At 43.0% G+C, this 22,632-nt stretch overlaps 1 protein-coding gene and 2 long non-coding RNA genes across 4 annotated transcripts; all 3 read right to left on the bottom strand.

The window, feature by feature from the left end:
* Window positions 1-441: 441 nt before the first annotated feature.
* LOC130204108 (glyceraldehyde-3-phosphate dehydrogenase-like) lies at window positions 442-15,186 on the bottom strand. The gene is given in 12 exon segments (XM_056430670.1): window positions 442-705; window positions 1,574-1,671; window positions 1,853-1,936; window positions 6,747-6,771; window positions 7,062-7,276; window positions 10,903-10,984; window positions 11,066-11,181; window positions 11,269-11,359; window positions 11,454-11,563; window positions 11,679-11,778; window positions 14,773-14,813; window positions 15,119-15,186. Coding segments are annotated over 11 exon segments (1,032 nt in total). The 5' UTR covers window positions 14,796-14,813; window positions 15,119-15,186; the 3' UTR covers window positions 442-617.
* A 2,982-nt stretch (window positions 15,187-18,168) lies between these two features.
* LOC130204243 (uncharacterized) lies at window positions 18,169-21,416 on the bottom strand. Of its 2 annotated transcripts, XR_008833607.1 has the most exons (9): window positions 21,363-21,416; window positions 21,096-21,204; window positions 20,758-20,975; window positions 20,285-20,523; window positions 20,112-20,205; window positions 19,839-19,875; window positions 19,164-19,323; window positions 18,712-19,043; window positions 18,169-18,381 (listed from the first exon to the last, which is right to left on the bottom strand). It is a non-coding gene; the product is annotated as an uncharacterized LOC130204243 (long non-coding RNA). The 2 variants fall into 2 exon arrangements; XR_008833610.1 differs by lacking the exon at window positions 18,712-19,043.
* Window positions 21,417-21,425: 9 nt separating this feature from the next.
* Window positions 21,426-22,353, bottom strand: LOC130204302 (uncharacterized). The gene is made up of 3 exons (XR_008833625.1): window positions 22,178-22,353; window positions 21,761-21,801; window positions 21,426-21,514 (listed from the first exon to the last, which is right to left on the bottom strand). It is a non-coding gene; the product is annotated as an uncharacterized LOC130204302 (long non-coding RNA).
* Between the last annotated feature and the right edge of the window lie 279 nt (window positions 22,354-22,632).

Raw genomic sequence — 22,632 nt, 5'->3', positions numbered from 1 at the left:
ATGGTGTTAAAATAAACTTTAACTTCTTACCTTTCGATCTAAAATGTTGTATTAATATTACAGGGTTCTTACATATTTAGACCAGTGGATTTCCAGGACTTTAAACCAGATGTCTATGATTAAACTGAAATCTCTGTATAAACATGAAAAATGTAGAAAGTGTTGCGTATCGAGAGCGTACGGCGGCTTATATTTTTTTAATTACTTCATACTCGGCGTAAATGAACATGTGATTATAACACATTTCCATGACTTTTCCCAAACTTTTATGATTTAAGTTTTTTCCATGACTTTTCCAGGCCTGTAAATGACCATTTTAAAATTCCATGACTTTTCCAGGTTTTCCATGACCGTACGAACCCTGACATTAAAGTGAGCTCTGCCGTCGTGGAGACATTGATATGAACCTGTAGATCGTTCCAGTCAAACAAACGACACGGCGGTGCTCCACTCAGGACTTTATTCTCACGCTCAACAGGTCACTTCAATAAAGTTCAGTGTATATAAAAAAGGTTTTCTAATCTCTCTGGGATTGGACGGACGTCGTGGAGGACAGGGCGGCGGCGTCCAGTTACAGGTGAAGGTCGGGACGGGGACGGGGGGTCATGGGACGGGGGTCATGGGTCGGGGAGGACTTCACCCTTGGAGCTCATGTGCAGGACGAGGTCGCACACTCTGTGGCTGTAGGCAAACTCGTTGTCGTACCTGAGGAGAATAAACGTGATATTTATGAACGGGAAAAATGTTTATATATGGATATATAAATAAATATCCATAAATATAATTATATATGTATGTATTTATATATATTTAAATATATATGTGTGTATATTTATATATATACATACATATATATATAAATGAATATCCATAAATATTATTATATATAGATGTATTTATATATATTTAAAGATATATGTGTAAATTTATATATATACATACATATTTATATATATATAAAACATTTTAAAGCCTTTACAAAAATATATACATATATATATATTGATATATATGTATATATTAATATATACATATATATGTATATATTTATATCTAAATCATTTTAAAGCCTTTTAATATATATATATATAACACTTTAAATCCTTTAAAAGAAAAAAAAATATATATATTCTTATATACATGTAAATACATATATATATAATATATATATTTATATATAAGACATGTTAAAGCCTTTAAAATACATATATATATATTTAAGGAGTTTCAATACATGCTTTAAACTAAAGTGTGCAGGAAATGTAGATTTAATTAACTTTAATGTAACTAAGACGTCGTTTCCAGGCGCTCTTTAAATTATAAACTCATGAATGTTTTCTCCACTCAGTTGATAATTGGAAATTCCCTTCCATCCATTTCTCATCGATCCGTTTGAGTCAGATGAAGTATATTTGATCCCGTATTTCCCTCCATGTGCTGTGTGTGATGAAGACGTGTCGTCTCGGTTCCCAGAGGACACACGCGTGTCTCTGAGCAGCCGGACACGCCCACCAGGACACACGCGTGTCTCTGAGCAGCCGGACACGCCCACCAGGACGTCCTGTCCACTCACCATGACACCAGCTTCACGAAGTGCTCGTTGAGGGCGATGCCGGCGCCGGCGTCGAAGATGGAGGAGCGAGTGTCTCCGTTGAAGTCCGTGGACACGACCTGGGAGGAAGAGACACACGTTGACCTCCTCATGCTGAGAGTCCTAACACCTGTGCAGGTGTGTCTGAGGTAGTAATGCAGCATGAGTTCAGCTGGAAGAGGCTTCATAAGCTCTGGTTCCAGGGAGACGCCGTGCTGCCACCTGGTGGCTCGTAGGGGCGCTGCACCCTCTCTGCTATACCTGGTCCTCTGTGTATCCCAGAATGCCCTTCATGGGCCCGTCAGCCGCGGCTTTGATCACCTTCTTGATGTCATCGTACTTAGCCTGAAGGTAGAGACGTTTGAATTAAACGAGGATTCACGCTGTAATGATGATGTCATGATGACGTCATGATGATGTCATGATGACGTCATGATGATGTCATTATGCTGTCATGTTGATGTCATGATGATGTCATGTTGATGTCATAATGATGTCATGATGCTGTCGTTATGATGTCATGTTGATGTCATGATGACGTCATGAAGCTGTCATAATGATGTCATGATGCTGTCGTTATGATGTCATGTTGATGTCATGATGACGTCATGATGCTGTCATGATGATGTCATGTTGATGTCATAATGGCGTCATGATGCTGTCGTTATGATGTCATGATGACGTCATGAAGCTGTCGTTATGATGTCATAATGACGTCATGATGCTGTCATGTTGCTGTCATGATGCTGTCATGATGCTGTCGTGATGATGTCATGTTGATGTCATGATGATGTCATGTTGATGTCATGATGCTGTCGTTATGATGTCATGATGCTGTCATGATGATGTCATGATGCTGTCATGATGCTGTCATGTTGATGTCATGATGATGTCATGATGCTGTCATGTTGATGTCATGATGCTGTCATGTTGATGTCATGATGGTGTCATGATGCTGTCATGTTGCTGTCATGATGCTGTCATGATGCTGTCGTGATGATGTCATGTTGATGTCATGTTGATGTCATGATGCTGTCGTTATGATGTCATGATGCTGTCATGATGCTGTCATGTTGATGTCATGATGCTGTCATGATGCTGTCGTGATGATGTCATGTTGATGTCATGATGATGTCATGTTGATGTCATGATGCTGTCGTTATGATGTCATGATGCTGTCATGATGATGTCATGTTGATGTCATGATGCTGTCGTGATGATGTCATGTTGCTGTCATGATGCTGTCGTTATGATGTCATGATGGTGTCATGATGCTGTCATGTTGCTGTCATGATGCTGTCATGATGCTGTCGTGATGATGTCATGTTGATGTCATGATGATGCCGCGTCATGATGCTGTCGTGATGATGTCATGTTGCTGTCATGATGCTGTCATGTTGATGTCATGATGATGTCATGATGCTGTCGTGATGATGTCATGTTGATGTCATGTTGATGTCATGATGCTGTCGTGATGATGCCATGTTGATGTCATGATGCTGTCATGTTGATGTCATGATGATGTCATGATGATGTCATGTTGATGTCATGTTGATGTCATGATGCTGTCGTGATGATGCCATGTTGATGTCATGATGCTGTCGTGATGATGTCATGTTGATGTCATGTTGATGTCATGATGCTGTCGTGATGATGCCATGTTGATGTCATGATGCTGTCATGTTGATGTCATGTTGCTGTCATGATGATGTCATGTTGTCATGTTGATGTCATGATGATGTTATGATGTCATGTTGATGTCATGATGATGTTATGATGTCATGTTGATGTCATGATGATGTCATGTTGCTGTCATGTTGATGTCATGATGATGTCGTGATGATGTCGCGTTGATGTCATGATGATGTTATGATGTCATGTTGATGTCATGATGATGTCATGTTGCTGTCATGTTGATGTCATGATGATGTCGTGATGATGTCATGTTGATGTCATGATGATGTTATGATGTCATGTTGATGTCATGATGATGTCATGTTGCTGTCATGATGATGTTGTGATGATGTCATGATGATGTTATGATGTCATGTTGATGTCATGATGATGTCATGATGCTGTCGTGATGATGTCATGTTGATGTCATGTTGATGTCATGATGCTGTCGTGATGATGCCATGTTGATGTCATGATGCTGTCATGTTGATGTCATGATGATGTCATGATGATGTCATGTTGATGTCATGTTGATGTCATGTTGATGTCATGATGCTGTCGTGATGATGCCATGTTGATGTCATGATGCTGTCGTGATGATGTCATGTTGATGTCATGTTGATGTCATGATGCTGTCGTGATGATGCCATGTTGATGTCATGATGCTGTCATGTTGATGTCATGTTGCTGTCATGATGATGTCATGTTGTCATGTTGATGTCATGATGATGTTATGATGTCATGTTGATGTCATGATGATGTTATGATGTCATGTTGATGTCATGATGATGTCATGTTGCTGTCATGTTGATGTCATGATGATGTCGTGATGATGTCATGTTGATGTCATGATGATGTTATGATGTCATGTTGATGTCATGATGATGTCATGTTGCTGTCATGTTGATGTCATGATGATGTCGTGATGATGTCATGTTGATGTCATGATGATGTTATGATGTCATGTTGATGTCATGATGATGTCATGTTGCTGTCATGATGATGTTGTGATGATGTCATGATGATGTTATGATGTCATGTTGATGTCATGATGATGTCATGATGCTGTCGTGATGCTGTCATGTTGCTGTCATGATGCTGTCGTGATGATGTCATGTTGATGTCATGATGATGTCATGTTGATGTCATGATGATGTCATGATGCTGTCATGTTGCTGTCATGTTGATGTCATGATGATGTCATGATGATGTTATGATGTCATGTTGATGTCATGATGATGTCATGATGCTGTCATGATGCTGTCATGTTGCTGTCATGTTGATGTCATGATGATGTTATGATGTCATGTTGATGTCATGTTGATGTCATGATGATGTCATGTTGATGTCATGTTGATGTCATGATGATGTCATGATGCTGTCGTGATGATGTCATGTTGATGTCATGATGATGTTATGATGTCATGTTGATGTCATGATGATGTCATGATGATGTCATGATGCTGTCATGTTGATGTCATGATGCTGTCATGTTGATGTCATGATGATGTTATGATGTCATGTTGATGTCATGATGATGTCATGATGATGTCATGTTGATGTCATGATGATGTCATGATGATGTCATGATGATGTCATGTTGATGTCATGTTGATGTCATGATGATGTTATGATGTCATGTTGATGTCATGATGATGTCATGATGATGTCATGTTGCTGTCATGATGCTGTCATGATGATGTCATGATGATGTCCTTGATGATCATATGATGTCATGTTGATGTCATGATGATGTCATGTTGATGTCATGATGATGTCATGATGATGTCATGTTGCTGTCATGATGCTGTCGTGATGATGTCATGTTGATGTTATGATGTCATGTTGATGTCATGATGATGTCATGATGATGTCATGTTGATGTCATGATGATGTCATGATGTTGATGCGTTGATGTCATGATGATGTCATGATGCTGTCGTGATGTCATGATGATGTTATGATGTCATGTTGATGTCATGATGCTGTCACATGTCCGCGATGATGTCATGTTGATGTCATGTTGATGTCATGATGATGTTATGATGTCATGTTGATGTCATGATGATGTCATGTTGCTGCCGCGATGATGTCAGCGTTGATGCCGCGATGATGTTATGATATGTTGATGTCATGATGATGCGTCGATGATGTCATGATGCTGTCATGTTGATGTCATGATGATGTTATGATGTTGATGTCATGATGATGTCATGTTGATGTCATGATGCTGCGATGATGTCATGTTGATGCCGCGTGATGATGTCATGTTGATGTCATGATGCCGCGATGATGTCCTTGCCGCGTGATGATGTCATGATGATGTCATGATGATGTCATGATGATGTCATGTTGATGTCATGATGATGTTATGATGTCATGTTGATGTCATGATGATGTCATGATGATGTCATGATGCTGTCATGTTGATGTCATGATGATGTCATGATGCTGTCGTGATGATGTCATGTTGATGTCATGATGATGTTATGATGTCATGTTGATGTCATGATGATGTCATGATGATGTCATGTTGCTGTCATGATGCTGTCGTGATGATGTCATGTTGATGTCATGATGATGTTATGATGTCATGATGATGTCATGATGATGTCATGTTGCTGTCATGATGCTGTCGTGATGATGTCATGTTGATGTCATGATGATGTTATGATGTCATGTTGATGTCATGTTGATGTCATGATGATGTTATGATGTCATGTTGATGTCATGATGATGTTATGATGTCATGTTGATGTCATGATGATGTTATGATGTCATGTTGATGTCATGATGCTGTCATGTTGCTGTCATGATGATGTTGTGATGATGTCATGTTGCTGTCATGATGCTGTCGTGATGATGTCATGTTGATGTCATGATGATGTTATGATGTCATGTTGATGTCATGATGATGTCATGATGATGTCATGTTGCTGTCATGATGCTGTCGTGATGATGTCATGTTGATGTCATGATGATGTTATGATGTCATGTTGATGTCATGATGATGTCATGATGCTGTCGTGATGTCATGTTGATGTCATGATGATGTCGTGATGCTGTCGTGATGATGTCATGTTGATGTCATGATGATGTTATGATGTCATGTTGCTGTCATGATGATGTTATGATGCTGTCGTGATGACGTCATGTTGATGTCATGATGATGTTAAGCTGTCATGTTGATGTCATGATGACGTCATGAAGCGGCCATAATGCTGTCATGATGGTGTCATGATGCTGTCATGTTGCTGTCATGATGATGTCATGATGCTGTCGTGATGATGTTATGATGCTGTTGTGATGATGTCATGATGCTGTCGTGATGATGTCATGATGATAATATGATGCCGCGATGCTGCCGCGATGATGATGTCAGCGATGCCGTGATGTCATGTGTCGGCGATGATGTTATGATGTCATGTTGATGTCATGATGCTGTCATGATGATGTCATCAAAAGGTGAAGAGACACTCACGGGCTTCTCCAGACGGATGACGATGGGGTCCGCGAGGAGGCGGAGACGTTCCGCACACACTGAAAAGCCATGCCGTGAGTTTACTGGTGAGGAAGAAGAGGGAAGAATTGGAAGAGGAAGGTGAAGGAGGAGAAGAAGTAGAAAGAGAAGAAGGAGAAGACGAGGAAGAGAAAGAAGAAGATGAAAAGGAAGAAGGAGGAGAAGAAGAAAAAGAAGGAGAAGAAGAAGAAAAAGAAGAAGATGAGGAGAAGGATGTTCTCATGAAGTCTTTCAGATGAATCGTTTTATTTATGAATGGATGCTTCTCTACTCGTTTCTATTAATGATCCAGTTCTTTGGGGGCGGGGCTTAACGGCCTCCTCCAGTCATGTGACCTACCCGTTGAGCTCGGGGATGACCTTGCCCACAGCCTTGGCGGCGCCGGTGGAGGCGGGGATGATGTTCTGGGAGGCGCCGCGTCCGTCTCTCCAGAGCTTACCGGAGGGCCCGTCCACCGTCTTCTGGGTGGCGGTGATGGCGTGGATGGTGCTCTGGAGGGGGGGGGGGGGGGGGGGAATACACGTTATAGATAGATAGAAAGATAGATATATACTTTATTAATCCCCAAGGGGAAATTTGTCGTGACAGTAGCAGCAACACACAAGAGTAAAAACAAAACACAAAATATAAGAAACAGGGATGAAAGATATAGAAGTATACAAGTAAAATAAAAGTAAAATACAAACAAAATATATATGTAAATATACAACACACATGCATACACAACACACAACAACACTGACAAATCAAATACACAAAATATTAAATATAGACAGAGTGCAAAAAGCAAAGTGTGTGTGTGCAGAGCAAATGAAATGAAATGTGTGTGTATGTGTGTAGTGCAACCAAATGAGATGTGAAGTGCAGATCAACATAGTAAGTATTCAGTTATTGTTGGGTTATATTGCAATCACGATCTGGCAAGAGGTGGACCGTTATAGAGCCTCATAGCCGCCGCAGGAATGTTCTCCTGTAGAAGTTGCTGTCCTTGTGGCAGCGTGAGGAGACGCCTGGAGAAAGTACTCCTCTGTCCCTGTAGGAGGTGGTGGAGAGGGGTCGGGTGGTCCGGTTGTCCAGTATGGACAGCAGTTTCTTCAACGTCCTCCTCTCCACCACCTGTTCCAGGTGCTCCAGCCTTCCTAACCAGTTTGTTGAGACGGCGAAAGTCACTGCCCGGCGTTGCCCCCAGCAGACAATGGCAAAGGTAAAGACACTGGGCTACAACCGACTGGTAGAATAACTCCAGCATCTGCTGCACACGCTGGAAGGATCGAAGCTTCTTGTGAAAAAAAAGAGTCGACCTCCCCCTTCTTGTACAGTTGATGTTGGCCTTCCAGTTCAGTCAAGGTCATGGAGACGCCCAGGTACTTGTACTCCTCCACCATGTCCACGCCCAATTTGCGTGACACTCCAGAGGGGAGAGCTCTCCTCCTGAAGTCCACCACCATCTCTCTGGTCTTGGCCACGCGTTCAGCCGAAGGTGGTTCCCATCGCCCACCTTTACAAAGTCACTCACCACTGCTCCTGTACCTCCTCCTGTCCATCCCCATTACACCTGACCACTGCAGAATCATCAGAGTACTTGCAGATGGCATGACTCGTGTTGTACTGGAAGTCACTGGTGTACAGGGTGAAGAGGAAGGAGACAGAATAGCCCTCAGCCTGGGCCACTGACCACTGCTCTAGACAGCACACGCCCCATTCTGACAACCGTGGCCTGTGAGGTGGCCAGTGATCCAGAGATGGTGGACGGGCTCATTCTACCACTGGCATTTCTCACCAGGCAGCAGTGGCTGATGGTGTTAAATGCACTGGAGAAGTCAAAGAGTGACTCTCACAGAAAGACACCGGGTTCCATCCAGGTGCGACTGGAGCTCGCTGGTGGCAGGTAGATGATGGCGTCCACCCCACATGAGGCTGGGAAGCAGATTGCAGAGGGTCCAATCGACGATTTCACCTGCGTCGGAGGTGGGCTAAGACCAGCTCTCCAGCACCTTCATCACATGGGAGGTGAGGGCGACCGGTCGGTAGTCGTTGAGGCTGATGGTGTTGACTTTGGGATAGGGACCAGGTACTGGCTGTCTCCATAGCACCGGGATTTCAGCCCAGGCTGAGGTTAAGAGGCGCTAGAGGACACCAGAGGAAGCGGGTGAAGCAGGTCTTTAGGACTCCTCAGCTGATATCAGGATTCCTTTCAGCTTCCGCGCTGGTGTGAAGCCCAGCTGTCTCTCACCTGGGTCAGCCTTCGCCACAGAGAGAGGGGAGGTGATGGTTTACTGTTATTGAGGCCCGGTGGATGTGCAGCCCATAGGGGGACAGAGGGGAGGTGTTTGGTGTGATGTGTGAGAGACAGAGAGGGTCAGAATCAACCTATTGAAAAACAGTTCAGCCTGTTGGTGTCGCCCGACTCCGTCTCTCTCCCCCAGCAGACAATGGCAAAGTGCAGCACAGCCTAACAAATAGTAGAATAACTCCAGCATCTTGCTGCACCACGTTGAAGGATCGAAGCTTTCTCGGGAAAAAGTGACTCCTCCCTTCTTATTACAGGTGATGTTGACCTTCAGATCAGTGTCGACTGTCGATGGAAGCCATGAGGTACTTGCTGTGTAGGTTTCCAGCTGTCTTCTCACCTGGTCAGTGTCACAGGAGAGGGGTGGAGGGCCCATTGTTATTGAGGAGCTGGGTGGTGCAGCTCAGCAGGAGACAGAGGGGGAGGTGTTTGGAGGGTGTGATGTGTGGAGAACAGGAGGGGCTGTGAACGCTGAGCCTATTGAAAAACAGTTCAGCACAGTTGGCCCTCTCCAGGGGAACCCCCAACTGTCTCCTCCCACCACTTAAACCAGTGTCTGCTTCATGCCAGACCACACATCCTGTGTTTGCATTCGCTGAGTTTGGCCTCCAGCTTCCTCCTGTGAGGTCCTTGCCCACTCCCTGAGCACCTTTTTAAGTTTAGCTGAACCTCATCATCCTGTCTCCCGGGCCTGAAAGCAGCAGCTTTCTTCATGTTGGCTGTGAGTCCCTGGTGATCAGGGCTTGTTGTTGGGAAGCAGCGCACGGTGTAGTGATGGGATGGTGGTGTCACAGAACTTGATGTATTCCGTGATGCAGTCGGTCATACTGTTGATGTCCTCCCGTGCGGTCCACACAACACATCCCAGTCCGTTGACTCGGCAGTCCGGTAGAGCGTCGTTAGCCTCCAGAGACCACCTCCTCACAGTCCTGGTGGTCACAGCCCTCACCAGAGGAACAGACCTGGTGTCAGCCGACCAGGTCATGATCAGACCTGCCGAGGGGGAAGGCAGTGGCGCTGTATGCGTCCTTAGTATTAGCATACAGCAAGTCCAGAGTTTTATTGTTCCTTGTTGGGCAGTCTATGTATTGATGGAAGGTTGGCAGAGCTTTATCCAATGTGGTGTGGTTAAAGTCACCAGTGATGGCCATGAATGCTCCAGGCTGATGATTCAGCAGAGCAGACACAGTGGAGTGGATGGTGTTGTATATATGTTGCCATGTGCATGTATTTGTTTACGTGTATTAGTTTTTTGGGTTCAGAATATAATAAGAAATAAATGCAGTATTTTTTGGGGTTCTTCTTCAACACTCGGTATGAATACATTACATTTAATTAAATAAAGTAAAAAATGCATTAAAGTAAAAAAAAAATTATATATAACAAATTAAATGAAGTAAAAAATGAATGAAACATTCAAACTTAAATAAAGTAAAACATTTAACAAAGTAAAAAATTAATTAAATTAAAATGAAAGTAAACAATTCAATAAATGAACTAATAAAAAAACATAACACATTTTAAAATGTAAAAAATTCAAGAAAGTAATTTTCTTTTATAAAGAAATTCAAGAAAGTAAAAAAAATGAAACATTAAAACTTAAATATATATATCTTTTTAAATAAAAATAAAAAACTTAAACAATGAAAAATGTAAAAAAATAAATAAAAGAAACACAACTAATTAAATGACATTAAATTTCAGAAAATAAGTCATTTTTGTCTTGGGTTTCAGGCATCAGGCTTCTTGTGAATTGCTTTTATTAATAATGAATAAATAAAGTCTAAACTGTGACCATTTGACTAAGTAAGCAAACGGGCTCTTTACCATGAGACCCTCCACGATGCCGAAGTTGTCGTTGATGACCTTGGCGACGGGCGCCAGGCAGTTGGTGGTGCAGGAGGCGTTGCTACGGAGACGGAGACCCATTACAAACCAGCCATTGAAAAGTCACCCACGACGTTTTCCTGCCCGACGACACGCCACTCACCTCACCACCTTCATGGAGTTGTCGTACTTCTCGTGGTTGACGCCCATGACGAACATGGGGGCGTCGGCGCTGGGGGCGGAGATCACCACCCTCTTGGCTCCGCCCTTCAGGTGAGCCTGGACGGACCAATGAGGTGGAGGCGGGGGGTCAGCGGCTTAAAAAATGCAGCTTTAAATCCATTGAATCACTTTAACTGAGCTTACGGAGGCCTTCTCGATGGTGGTGAACACGCCGGTGGACTCCACCACGTAGTCGGCGCCGGCGTCGCCCCACTTGATGTTGGCGGGGTCCTTCCTGTTGGAGCAGACGGGTTTTAAACTGCGCTGGGATCAAATGTTAAAGAAGAAGACGTGACTTTAACGATAATAGTTCTCTAAAGTGGTCGTACTCGTGGAAGATCGTGATGTGCATGCTGCCGATGACCAGCTTGCCGCCCTCGGCCTTCACCTCTCCGAGCTTAAACACGCCGTGGGTGGAGTCGTACTTGAACATGTAGACCTGCGAGACGGGGAGAAGGGCAGCAGAAGCTCTTCGGTCAGATGTGATTGGAACGTTTGGAAAGTCTCTCGTTCTCTCTCAGGAGAGACGGGTGAGCAACAGGAAGTGCCCTCACCATGTAGTCCAGGTCGATGAAGGGGTCGTTGATGGCCACCACCTCCACTTTGCCTCCCGAGGCGGCGGCGCGGGTCACCAGGCGGCCGATACGGCCAAATCTGAAGAGGAGAGGCTGTTTATTCATGGAAGCGACCGCTGCACTGCCCCTCTCCGGCCAGCAGGGGGCACTGTGAGCCAAACTGAGAAGGGAGTCGCGGGACGAGGGACGCGGCAGGGGGCCATGAAGGCCCCGCCCCCTTTACTGAAGATAACGATGGCCGGCAGCCGAGAGCCTAAACATGGCCGCCGGCACGGGGTCAAACGGAGAGGGGGGGGGGACGGGAGTCGGGTTACATACCTGCTGCGTCTCGTCGAGACAGTTTGACAATCACTGCCCCCCCCCCCCCTCTCGTAAAGGTCAGGTCCTGAAAGGTCCTGGAGGATTGGCTCTGACATCAGAAGCAGCAAGACGTGCTTCATGTGCTTCATCAGACTCCTGAAGAAGGTTCTCAGTAGAACCTTCTGGGGGGTTCTGTGAACCCACTGGATGACAACAACCCGGCTGAAACCTTCAGCATAGAAAAGGGGTTGTCGGTAGAACGCCCTGGTCCGGTTCTTGTAGCAGCCATAGAAAGTGGAAAGGTTCTCTAAAGAACCTCTCAGAGGGTTCTGGTGGAACCATTACACCTGATAAGAGTCCTCTATAGAACCTCTCAGAGGGTTCTAGTGGAACCATTACACCTGATAAGAGTCCTCTATAGAACCTCTCATCGAGGGTTCTGGGTGGAACCATTACACCTGATAAGAGTCCTCTATAGAACCTCTCATAGAGGGTTCTGGGTGGAACCATTACACCTGATAAGAGTCCTCTATAGAACCTCTCATAGAGGGTTCTGGGTGGAACCATTACACCTGATAAGAGTCCTCTATAGAACCTCTCATCGAGGGTTCTAGTGGAACCATTACACCTGATAAGAGTCCTCTATAGAACCTCTCATAGAGGGTTCTGGGTGGAACCATTACACCTGATAAGAGTCCTCTATAGAACCTCTCAGAGGGTTCTAGTGGAACCATTTCACCTGATAAGAGTCCTCTATAGAACCTCTCATCGAGGGTTCTAGTGGAACCATTACACCTGATAAGAGTCCTCTATAGAACCTCTCATCGAGGGTTCTGGGTGGAACCATTACACCTGATAAGAGTCCTCTATAGAACCTCTCATAGAGGGTTCTGGGTGGAACCATTACACCTGATAAGAGTCCTCTATATAACCTCTCATAGAGGGTTCTGGGTGGAACCATTACACCTGATAAGAGTCCTCTATAGAACCTCTCATTGAGGGTTCTAGTGGAACCATTACACCTGATAAGAGTCCTCTATAGAACCTCTCATAGAGGGTTCTGGGTGGAACCATTACACCTGATAAGAGTCCTCTATAGAACCTCTCAGAGGGTTCTGGTGGAACCATTACACCTGATAAGAGTCCTCTATAGAACCTCTCATCGAGGGTTCTAGTGGAACCATTACACCTGATAAGAGTCCTCTATAGAACCTCTCATCGAGGGTTCTGGGTGGAACCATTACACCTGATAAGAGTCCTCTATAGAACCTCTCATAGAGGGTTCTCGGTGGAACCATTACACCAGAGATGAGTCCTCTATAGAACCTCTCATAGAGGGTTCTAGGTGGAACCATTACACCAGAGATGAGTCCTCTATAGAACCTCTCTCAGAGGGTTCTGCGTGGAACCATTACACCTTAGATGAGTCCTCTATAGAACCTCTCATCGAGGGTTCTGGGTGGAACCATTACACCTGATAAGAGTCCTCTATAGAACCTCTCAGAGGGTTCTAGTGGAACCATTACACCTGATAAGAGTCCTCTATAGAACCTCTCATCGAGGGTTCTGGGTGGAACCATTACACCTGATAAGAGTCCTCTATAGAACCTCTCATAGAGGGTTCTGGGTGGAACCATTACACCAGAGATGAGTCCTCTATAGAACCTCTCATAGAGGGTTCTAGGTGGAACCATTACACCAGAGATGAGTCCTCTATAGAACCTCTCTCAGAGGGTTCTGGGTGGAACCATTACACCTGAGATGAGTCCTCTATAGAACCTCTCATCGAGGGTTCTGGGTGGAACCATTACACCTGATAAGAGTCCTCTATAGAACCTCTCATAGATGGTTCTGGGTGGAACCATTACACCTGATAAGAGTCCTCTATAGAACCTCTCAGAGGGTTCTGGGTTCCGTGATCAAGAGCAGAACGTTCCTGAGGCTCAGTGTCGGTTCCAAAAGGTTAGAGGATTAAAAATAGACAAGAGGGGGGGGGGGGGGGATGAAAGGAGTGAGACAGCTGAGGAGTGATACGGACGGAGAGGAGATTGGAGGCGGAATGAGGGAGGGGTGTGTTTGGGGGGGGGGGGCAACCGTGCCACCGCAACCCTAAGAATAACCAGAGAATAGACGGGTCCTTAGGCTCCGCCCCCAAACCGCATTTCGAGAGCTTTGAAGATCAACAAGCGTTCAACATTCTTCAGGCTGTTTGTCTGTTTGTCAGAAAATCAACGTTTGTGCATTTTTTATTATATTTTATTTTGCGTTACGTTCATTTGTGATTTAAAATGTATACGCTTAAAATTCATTTAATTGTATTAATTTAATGCATTTAATGTAACGTTAAGGCTTTAATACTGTGTAGAGATAACACATATGTGGTATTAATTGATTAATAATGTGAGGAAATGCTTAAAATTATTATTATCCAATATTCACAATGTCCTAAAAACTAAATTATTCTTTAAAAAAATCATCAAGTTAATCAAATAAAAACTAAATAATCCTAACATGTTGCGTACAGTATTTAATCCATAAACCACAAAGAGGAAGTTATATTTTGTATTTCTTTTGGATTAAATCAGCAATAAAATATTAATTTCGTTAGTAGTAATAATAATAATAATAATAATGCATTTATAGCGCTTTTCAAGCTACTCAAAGTCACTTTACATAACATTTAAAACATCCTAAAAGCTTCACAATACAAATAACTAACATGACAATAAAAACAATAAGAACATTAAAACAACAACAGAGAGCTTGGACTCACCCGTTGATTCCGATCTTCACCATGTCGTCTGAGTGTTCTCACTGCAGAGACGGCGTCATGCATTAACTCAGAGACACGTCACGACAGGAATAAACAAATACATTTACAAACAAACAAAACTTTAACTTACAAACTTCATAAAAACTGAACTTTGAACATGAATTAACTTTTTAAAGCTGCAGAAGCTTTAAGACCTCAGGAAATATGAGACGAGTTTGTTTCTCTACAAATTTGATGCATACAAAATTAAATTAAACTAAAATTAAACTACAGCGTTGGTTCATAAAGTGTAAAGTATAAAGTACAAAGTATAAGGAGTATAAAGTATAAGGAGTATAAAGTCTACCGTGAGTGAAGTCTGTCCTCGGCTGGGAGAAGTGAGAGCGGGGGACGAGCTCGAGGACTCAGGGCCATATATTCTCACAGCCCCCCCCCCCTGTCACACACACACACACACAGAATGTCAAGGTCGCGTGCAGCTGCCGGTCAGTCCAGAGGTCACGGGGTTTACAGGAGAGTCTTTTTACACAAAACTAAACTCATGTCAAACATTCAGATTTATTCTTTCTTTATTTATTTATCCTGTATTCATGGGATAAAAATATTTACGGCGTAAACAATGTGGGTGCTTTAAAATTAATAAAAGTGATATTCAACACATTCCTCCTCAGAGCAAACTACATTAAATCATAGAAAATATTCCTAATAATATGCCCCCTGGTGGTCAGGAGAGAGAATGCAGCTTTAACACATGAAGCATAGACTTCTATACAACCAGAGGAGTCGCCCCCTGGTGGTCAGGAGAGAGAATGCAGCTTTAACACATGAAGCATAGACTTCTATACAACCAGAGGAGTCGCCCCCTGGTGGTCAGGAGAGATAATGCAGCTTTAACACATGAAACATAGACTTCTATACAACCAGAGGAGTCGCCCCCTGGTGGTCAGGAGAGAGAATGTAGCTTTAACACATGAAGCAGAGACTTCTATACAACCAGAGGAGCCGCCCCCTGGTGGTCAGGAGAGAGAATGCAGCTGTAACACATGAAGCATCGGCTTCTATAATAGTGTGAATAAGTTTAGCAGCTGTATCGTGAACTGGGTCTCGAGGCTCTCGTGTCTGAGCCTGCAGGACGGAGATGAGGGATTAAACCCAAACGTCACCAGAGAGTTGCGTGGGATCCGAACCCGAGCGCCCACAATGCTGCCGGCCGACGGAAATACAGTTCTTTAAGTCAGCCGGGGCGGGTCGACGTAAAGGTCGGTCTATAAATACGACGCCCGACCTTCTCGTGCTCCGAGCCCGACGCCGGCCGGGACCTCGAATGTCAAAGGGTTCCACATTTGGTCGCGAGACCCGACGAGCCGGGAGGTCAAAGGTCGGGAGCGTCTCTGGAAAAAGAAGAAAGAAAATAAAAGGGACCGTCTCTCTGCGTTTGAGCTAAAACAAACAAAAATAACGATAACATGTTGATGAATATTATAAGCCTAGGTTGTTTTATCTGTGGAAACGGGTTAAATAAATACATTAAAAGGTAAATATCTATCAAAGCTTTGGTGTTTTCTTCCAGGTGAGTTTCGGTCTCTCAAGGTGCAGCAGGTATTACGTAACTTTAAAACCCATTTGGATTTGCCCAAAATGAGGATTACAGCAACAAGCAGCTGACTTTTGTATTTCACATTTATCATTTTGTTCAAAGGAACTTCAAAAAACATGTTTCCATACCTGTGCTTAAGTACACAATTGAGATCAGACTTGTTTTATTCTCACTTCAAAATAAAACGGACATGTTTTTTTATTGTGGCGTTCCCACTTGAGCATATTGGCCGTTTGTGTATTTTTGGACTCCAGTGTCTCGTGAGGGTCGTTGGTCGTCACTGAAGTTCAGGAGACGCGTCACATGACCTTCTGCTTGGGTTCTGATTGACACGAGTCACCTCTAAATTATAATTAAAACAAATTTAAAATGTACCAATTAGTAAAAAAAGATGATGCCACGGAAAGTAAAAATAACTAAAATAAATTCAGATTTAGATTTTTTGTGCCACCATCTTTTTTTTTGTTATTTACAAAATAAAGGAAAATAAATCCTTATTTGTTTGAGTTATATTTACTTTTTTAAATGTTATAAAAAAGGTTAGCATTTTTTTAAATAAAATTATTTAAAAAAGTAAAGATAACTATAATAAATATTTTTTCAAATGTTATAAAAAAGTTATAACATTTTTTCTAACATTATTTAAAAAAGTAAAGATAACTAAAATAAATATTTTTTCAAATGTTATAAAAAAGTTATAACATTTTTTCTAACATTATTTAAAAAAGTAAAGATAACTAAAATAAATATTTTTTAAATGATAGAAAAAAGAAAAAAAACGTAACCATTTATTTTTACTTTAAAATGTATTTTTATTTACTACATATTACAAAATAAAAAAAAGACATTTCTTTTCTTTGATATCATATTTATATTTTAATATGATATAGGAAGACGCACCATAAAGGTCAAGAAGCGGATTAGTGGGCGATGAAACCCGCCGACCCCCCGGGCGAGTCTGTTATCGTCTTCATCCTAAAACATGACGAAGACGAGCCGGGAAAAATGTTTATAGGGAAATAAAAATACGACACAGGACTTTCACCCAGGAGACCGGTGTTCAAGTCCAAGAAGTGGACCAAGAAGTTTTGTTGCGTTTTCATGATTGTTTTTTAACATTTTGAGTCAAACCTTCTTTTTTATTTTGATAAAACTAAAATGAAACGTTGACGACGTTTACTCTGAAACGTAACTGGAGGATGAAGAGAAGAAGAGTCAGAAGAAGATAAAAGAGGACGAACAGATGATCTGCTTGAAGAGGTCTCCATCGCTCTCTCTGCTCTCTGGCGCCCTCTAGTGGAAACACCAGGAGACGCACCGCCGGCACAGCTGTGACCTTCTGAAGTCGCTGGAGTCTCTTTGTGTCTCTTGACAGCTTCTGCCTGGAGTCGTGTTGTGTGTCTTTGTGTGTCTTTCTTTCCCCTCTGCTGTTCTCCCTGTACACCAACAGCTGCACCTCCAGTCACCAGTCCGTCAAGCTCCTAAAGTTCGCGGATGACACCACCCACATAGCAAACTGACTCCGTTCCAGATCCGCCCCAAATCCGCCATAGACTCCGGGAAGGCTCCGCAAAACGGGTCCGGATCGGCGGCTAAATGCACACCGCGCCGGATCCGGAACAGATGCGCGCTGCGTAATATTGGCGGATACGGGGCGGATACGGGGCGGATCCGCCCCGTATCCGCCAATATTACGCAGATATTCATAAAATATTGACCCTTCCATAAAGCGGCTCATTTGGCCCAGATCAAGCTAACAAATATGCATCAATGCAACAACAACAAAATGCAAACGTAAATAATGTCAAACAGTTTTTTATTTGAAAGGACAAATTTATATACACACACATTTAAAAAAGATATATTTTAAGTCTGTTCAGTGTGGGGGACGTCTACAGTAGCACGCCTCCTGGAGCTACCCCGGTCTGCTGCCAGGTTGAACCACCGAATGGCGTGCTTAAGAACCTGGTCGTCAGTGGACGCATGTGTTGAGTGATTCTTTCTGACAGCATCTGTAATCACACAAGCAGATACAAAATCACATGAATACTCAGTGCAACATAAATCAGACATGCAGTCTAAAATCTAGTGGCTGTCTGGCACTTAAAGTGTGCTATGCTAAATATAGTCAAGTCAAGTCAAGTCAAGTCTTTTATTGTCAGATACACAGAAGAAACTGTTCTCCAGTCTCTGTGTGCGAGACCGGATGATACGGTACCGCCTTCCAGAAGGCAGCGGGGTGAACAGGCTGAAGGCTGGATGATGGCAGTCCTTTAGGATCCTGCCAGTCTTCCTGAGGCATCGTGTGCGGTATGCGTCCTGCAGGGCTGGGAGCTCCCTACCGATGATGAACTCCGCAGTCCTGACCACACTGCGTAGGGCCTTGCGGTCCTTGGCTGTGCAGCTCCCACACTGTGATGCACCCAGTCAGGATGCTTTCTATTGTGCATCTGTAGAAATTGGTGAGGATGACTGAATCCATGCCAAACTTCTTCAGTCTCCTCAGGAAGAAGAGGCGCTTCTTGGCCGCTGACCACCTTGTCTGTGTGAGCAGACCAGGTGAGGTCGTTGCTGATGTTGACCCCGAGGAACCTGAAGCAGCTGACCATCTCCACTCCATAGAGCTAATATATCATATAACTATTATGTAAAGGTATAGTTGAGTAACATTCACCTAAATAGAGAATAAAGTTGCAATTCAAACATTTTATTTAGAAACATGGTTATTCGTTAGTTTGAACACAAAGACCTCCGGGTGAAATCAAATTGTTTTCATTATATATGAGTTACTTACGCAGGAGCAAAGTCTTGGACGTCATTAGATTGAAAGATTTTTTTCCATGAATCCCTTTCCAATTTATGGACTTGCCAACATCATCAGTGAACATGCGTGCGAGGATGTTCCACGTTGCACGTTTTACATCATGTCCTCCGATTGTTCCCAGGGAGGAAATCTAAAATGGATAGAAAAAGTACTATTAATATTTGATATTGTTTAAAAAAACATTACCATCAAACAGGGTATTATCTAGTGTTAATGACATACAATAGATTTTAATGAGCTTTGCGTGAGATTCTTAACCCTTGTGTTGCCTTAGGGTCATTTTGACCCGAATCAATATTACACCCTCCCCCCGCCTTAGGATTAATTTGACCCCATTCAATGTTTAATGTCGGTGTTCTTTCGGTAGTCAACAAACAAACATAAAGTGCCTCACACTTAAACTTGGAAAACAATATTAATTCTAATAATTTTCTGGAGGTTTTAATTGCTGGCGTCAAATTGAACCCAAAGGGTAAAATATGTTAGTAAATATAAAGGTAACAGGAGGGTGAAACATTGAATCGGGTCAAAATGACCCTAAGGGTAAAATATGTTAGTAAATATAAAGGTAACAGGAGGGTGAAACATTGAATCGGGTCAAAATGACCCTAAGGCAACACAAGGGTTAAAAAAACAACAACTCACCACTCTCCTTCATTATAGCGTTGGCTGGATCTTTGAGCTGTTGCTCGTAAAAAAGGGAAAAAGGTAACGATTAAGAGATTTTACATCAAATATGGAAACATCAAGTGTTATACAACTCCATTAATCCAATCGTAATGATCATATTCACTTGGATTCAATGTGACAGTGTGTATTGCATGTCTCGTATCCAATTTACCATCGTTAACATTGTAAAAAGTGAAATGATTAAAAAGATTCAATTTGAATCCCATAGCTGTTTGAGTTGTTGCTCACCACAGCAGGCAATGGTGTCTGAACCACACCTCGCCCCTCGCCAGGTTGGTGTGTACCCTGCATGGCTTGTTCGCTGTCCTGCTGGTGATGAAGTCTGTGGAGGAGATGGGACAATAGTTGGAGGAGGGGCAACTGTCCCGCTAGTAGATTCTTAAAACAAAACAAAATCTCACCACACTCTTCTTCATTAAAGCGTTGGCTGGATCTTTGAGCTGTTGCTCAAACATGTCCACTTCCTCCATTGTGGTCAACGGAAACGGGTCTCTCCACTCCACTTCTTGACCAGACATTTGTGTCACGCTGGGGCGAACAAAGCTGTCAATTTTGGAAGTTAATTGATGGACCTGCTGTGTTAATTGATGGACCTGCTGTGTAAGCGTCTCCAGCATGGCCATCATTTGAACTTGAGCAGCTATAAAAAAAAACATTAGAATAGCATTTAAAAAGGAGATTTTACATCAAATATGGAAACATCAAGTGTTATACAACTCCATTAATCCAATCGTAATGATCATATTCACTTGGATTCAATGTGACAGTGTGTATTGCATGTCTCGTATCCAATTTACCATCGTTAACATTGTAAAAAGTGAAATGATTAAAAAGATTCAATTTGAATCCCATAGCCGTTTGAGTTGTTGCTCACCACAGCAGGCAATGGTGTCTGAACCACACCTCGCCCCTCGCCAGGTTGGTGTGTACCCTGCATGGCTTGTTCGCTGTCCTGCTGGTGATGAAGTCTGTGGAGGAGATGGGACAATAGTTGGAGGAGGGGCAACTGTCCTGCTAGTGGTTGGACCCTTTTTTTTTTTGGGGTGGCGATTTTCAGTCTCGCTGTCTGCATCCGAGTCCCCAAAGAAATGGCTAGAAATGGAGTTAGGAAAAAAATGTATTATTTGTCATACTATAACATTGAATGACAGACACTTTATTTTATGAAGGTAAAAGAGTTCTAAAGAATACAATTTATACACATTTACTCACACAGGCATTGGCTTTCTCCTTTTAGAACTTGCCTCCTCTTCTGAATGGAGATCAGATGTGTCACAGGACATATATTTTGTTAACCATCGCCTTGCCACCAAGTAATCATCTAAAAATTAAGTCAAAACACAATGAAAAAGTACAGAATTATGACCAGAACAATGTGATTAAAATGTTGTTTCCCCACCCCATATGTAACATAAGGTAAATGTTTTTATGTATTTGTTTAAACTGCTAATTATTAGAATATTAATATAATTAGCATACCGCATGATCTAATTATTCTGACATAATGTGTCTGCCAGTCAGGTTCAGGTTCTTGACGGACCGCCTTGTCCACCCTTTCATCCCTCGGGTAATCTGGCCAAACGCAGCCACCACCACTGTACCAGCTTTGTGGCACGACTGCTACTGTTTTGCTGTCCAAGAATTCAATCAGTCATCAGTCACAGAAATATAACTCTGTTCCAAGAACTTCTGAAAACAATTTAGCAACTAGAAAACAATTTAGCAACTTTAATAAAAACACTACGCTATACATTAAGATAGTATTTTAATGGATTAAAACAAATCTGGTCATTTTAAAGTTAAACAGGTTATACAATTCCCTCTCAAATGTGTCTTTAAGTTGCTGTGAAAACTTCCCTCCAAAAAGACATGCTTACCTGAATTGTAGAGATCGATCCTGATGAACACTTCTGTAAAACTGAGGATGACATTTCAAATTGTAAATTATGTGTTGAGAACTCAATACATACGAATTAAATAAAAACAGGTTTGTGCTGGCCATCTTTATTAGCTTGCGAGCTAGCGCTCTCGTTATTAGCTCGTAGCTAGCGCCTCGTTATTAGCTCGTGAGCTAGCGCCCTCGTTATTAGCTCGTGAGCTAGCGCCTCGTTATTACCTTGCCCAGCTTCAATCGCGCACCTTGTGGAGCTTAAGTATACTAAGTATACTTAAGCTCCAACCAAGAACCACTGAAAATTCAGCGCTAGCTGCAGAAGATAGCTCACCCTAACCCTAACCGAGATAGTTCGAAAAATAGCCATAATTCGACAGTAGCAACACAATTCAACACTTACCTAAGTAATATGTCTGGCGCGAAGAGCTGCAGGTTTGAAAATTCCAGTTTGGAAAGTCGAGGCGCAGAAGTCAGAGGAGCAACGATTTAGAACAACCGCCGCTGTGTGAACCGGATGCAGATGCGGGTGGATCCGGTTCACATGACCAAACCGAGTGCGGCAGTAGGGCGGATCTAGCGACCTGAGGGCGGATCTAGCGACCTGAGGGCGGATCCGCCCCGGAATCAGCTGCTATCTGGGCACCCTCATTGGGCTCATCTCTGGTGGGGACGAGACCGCCTACAGGTGGGAGACTGACCACCTGGTGACCTGGTGCAGCCAGAACAACCTGGAGCTCAACGCTCTAAAGACAGTGGAGATGGTTGTGGATTTCAGGAGGAATGCAGCCCCACCCGCCCCTCTCATCCTGTGTGACTCCCCCGTCGACGCTGTGGAGTCCTTCCGCTTCCTGGGCT

Source organism: Pseudoliparis swirei, chromosome 1, assembly GCF_029220125.1.
Source record: "Pseudoliparis swirei isolate HS2019 ecotype Mariana Trench chromosome 1, NWPU_hadal_v1, whole genome shotgun sequence".
Classification (NCBI taxonomy): Eukaryota; Metazoa; Chordata; class Actinopteri; order Perciformes; family Liparidae; genus Pseudoliparis; species Pseudoliparis swirei.
This window is presented reverse-complemented; position numbering and strand designations above follow the sequence as displayed.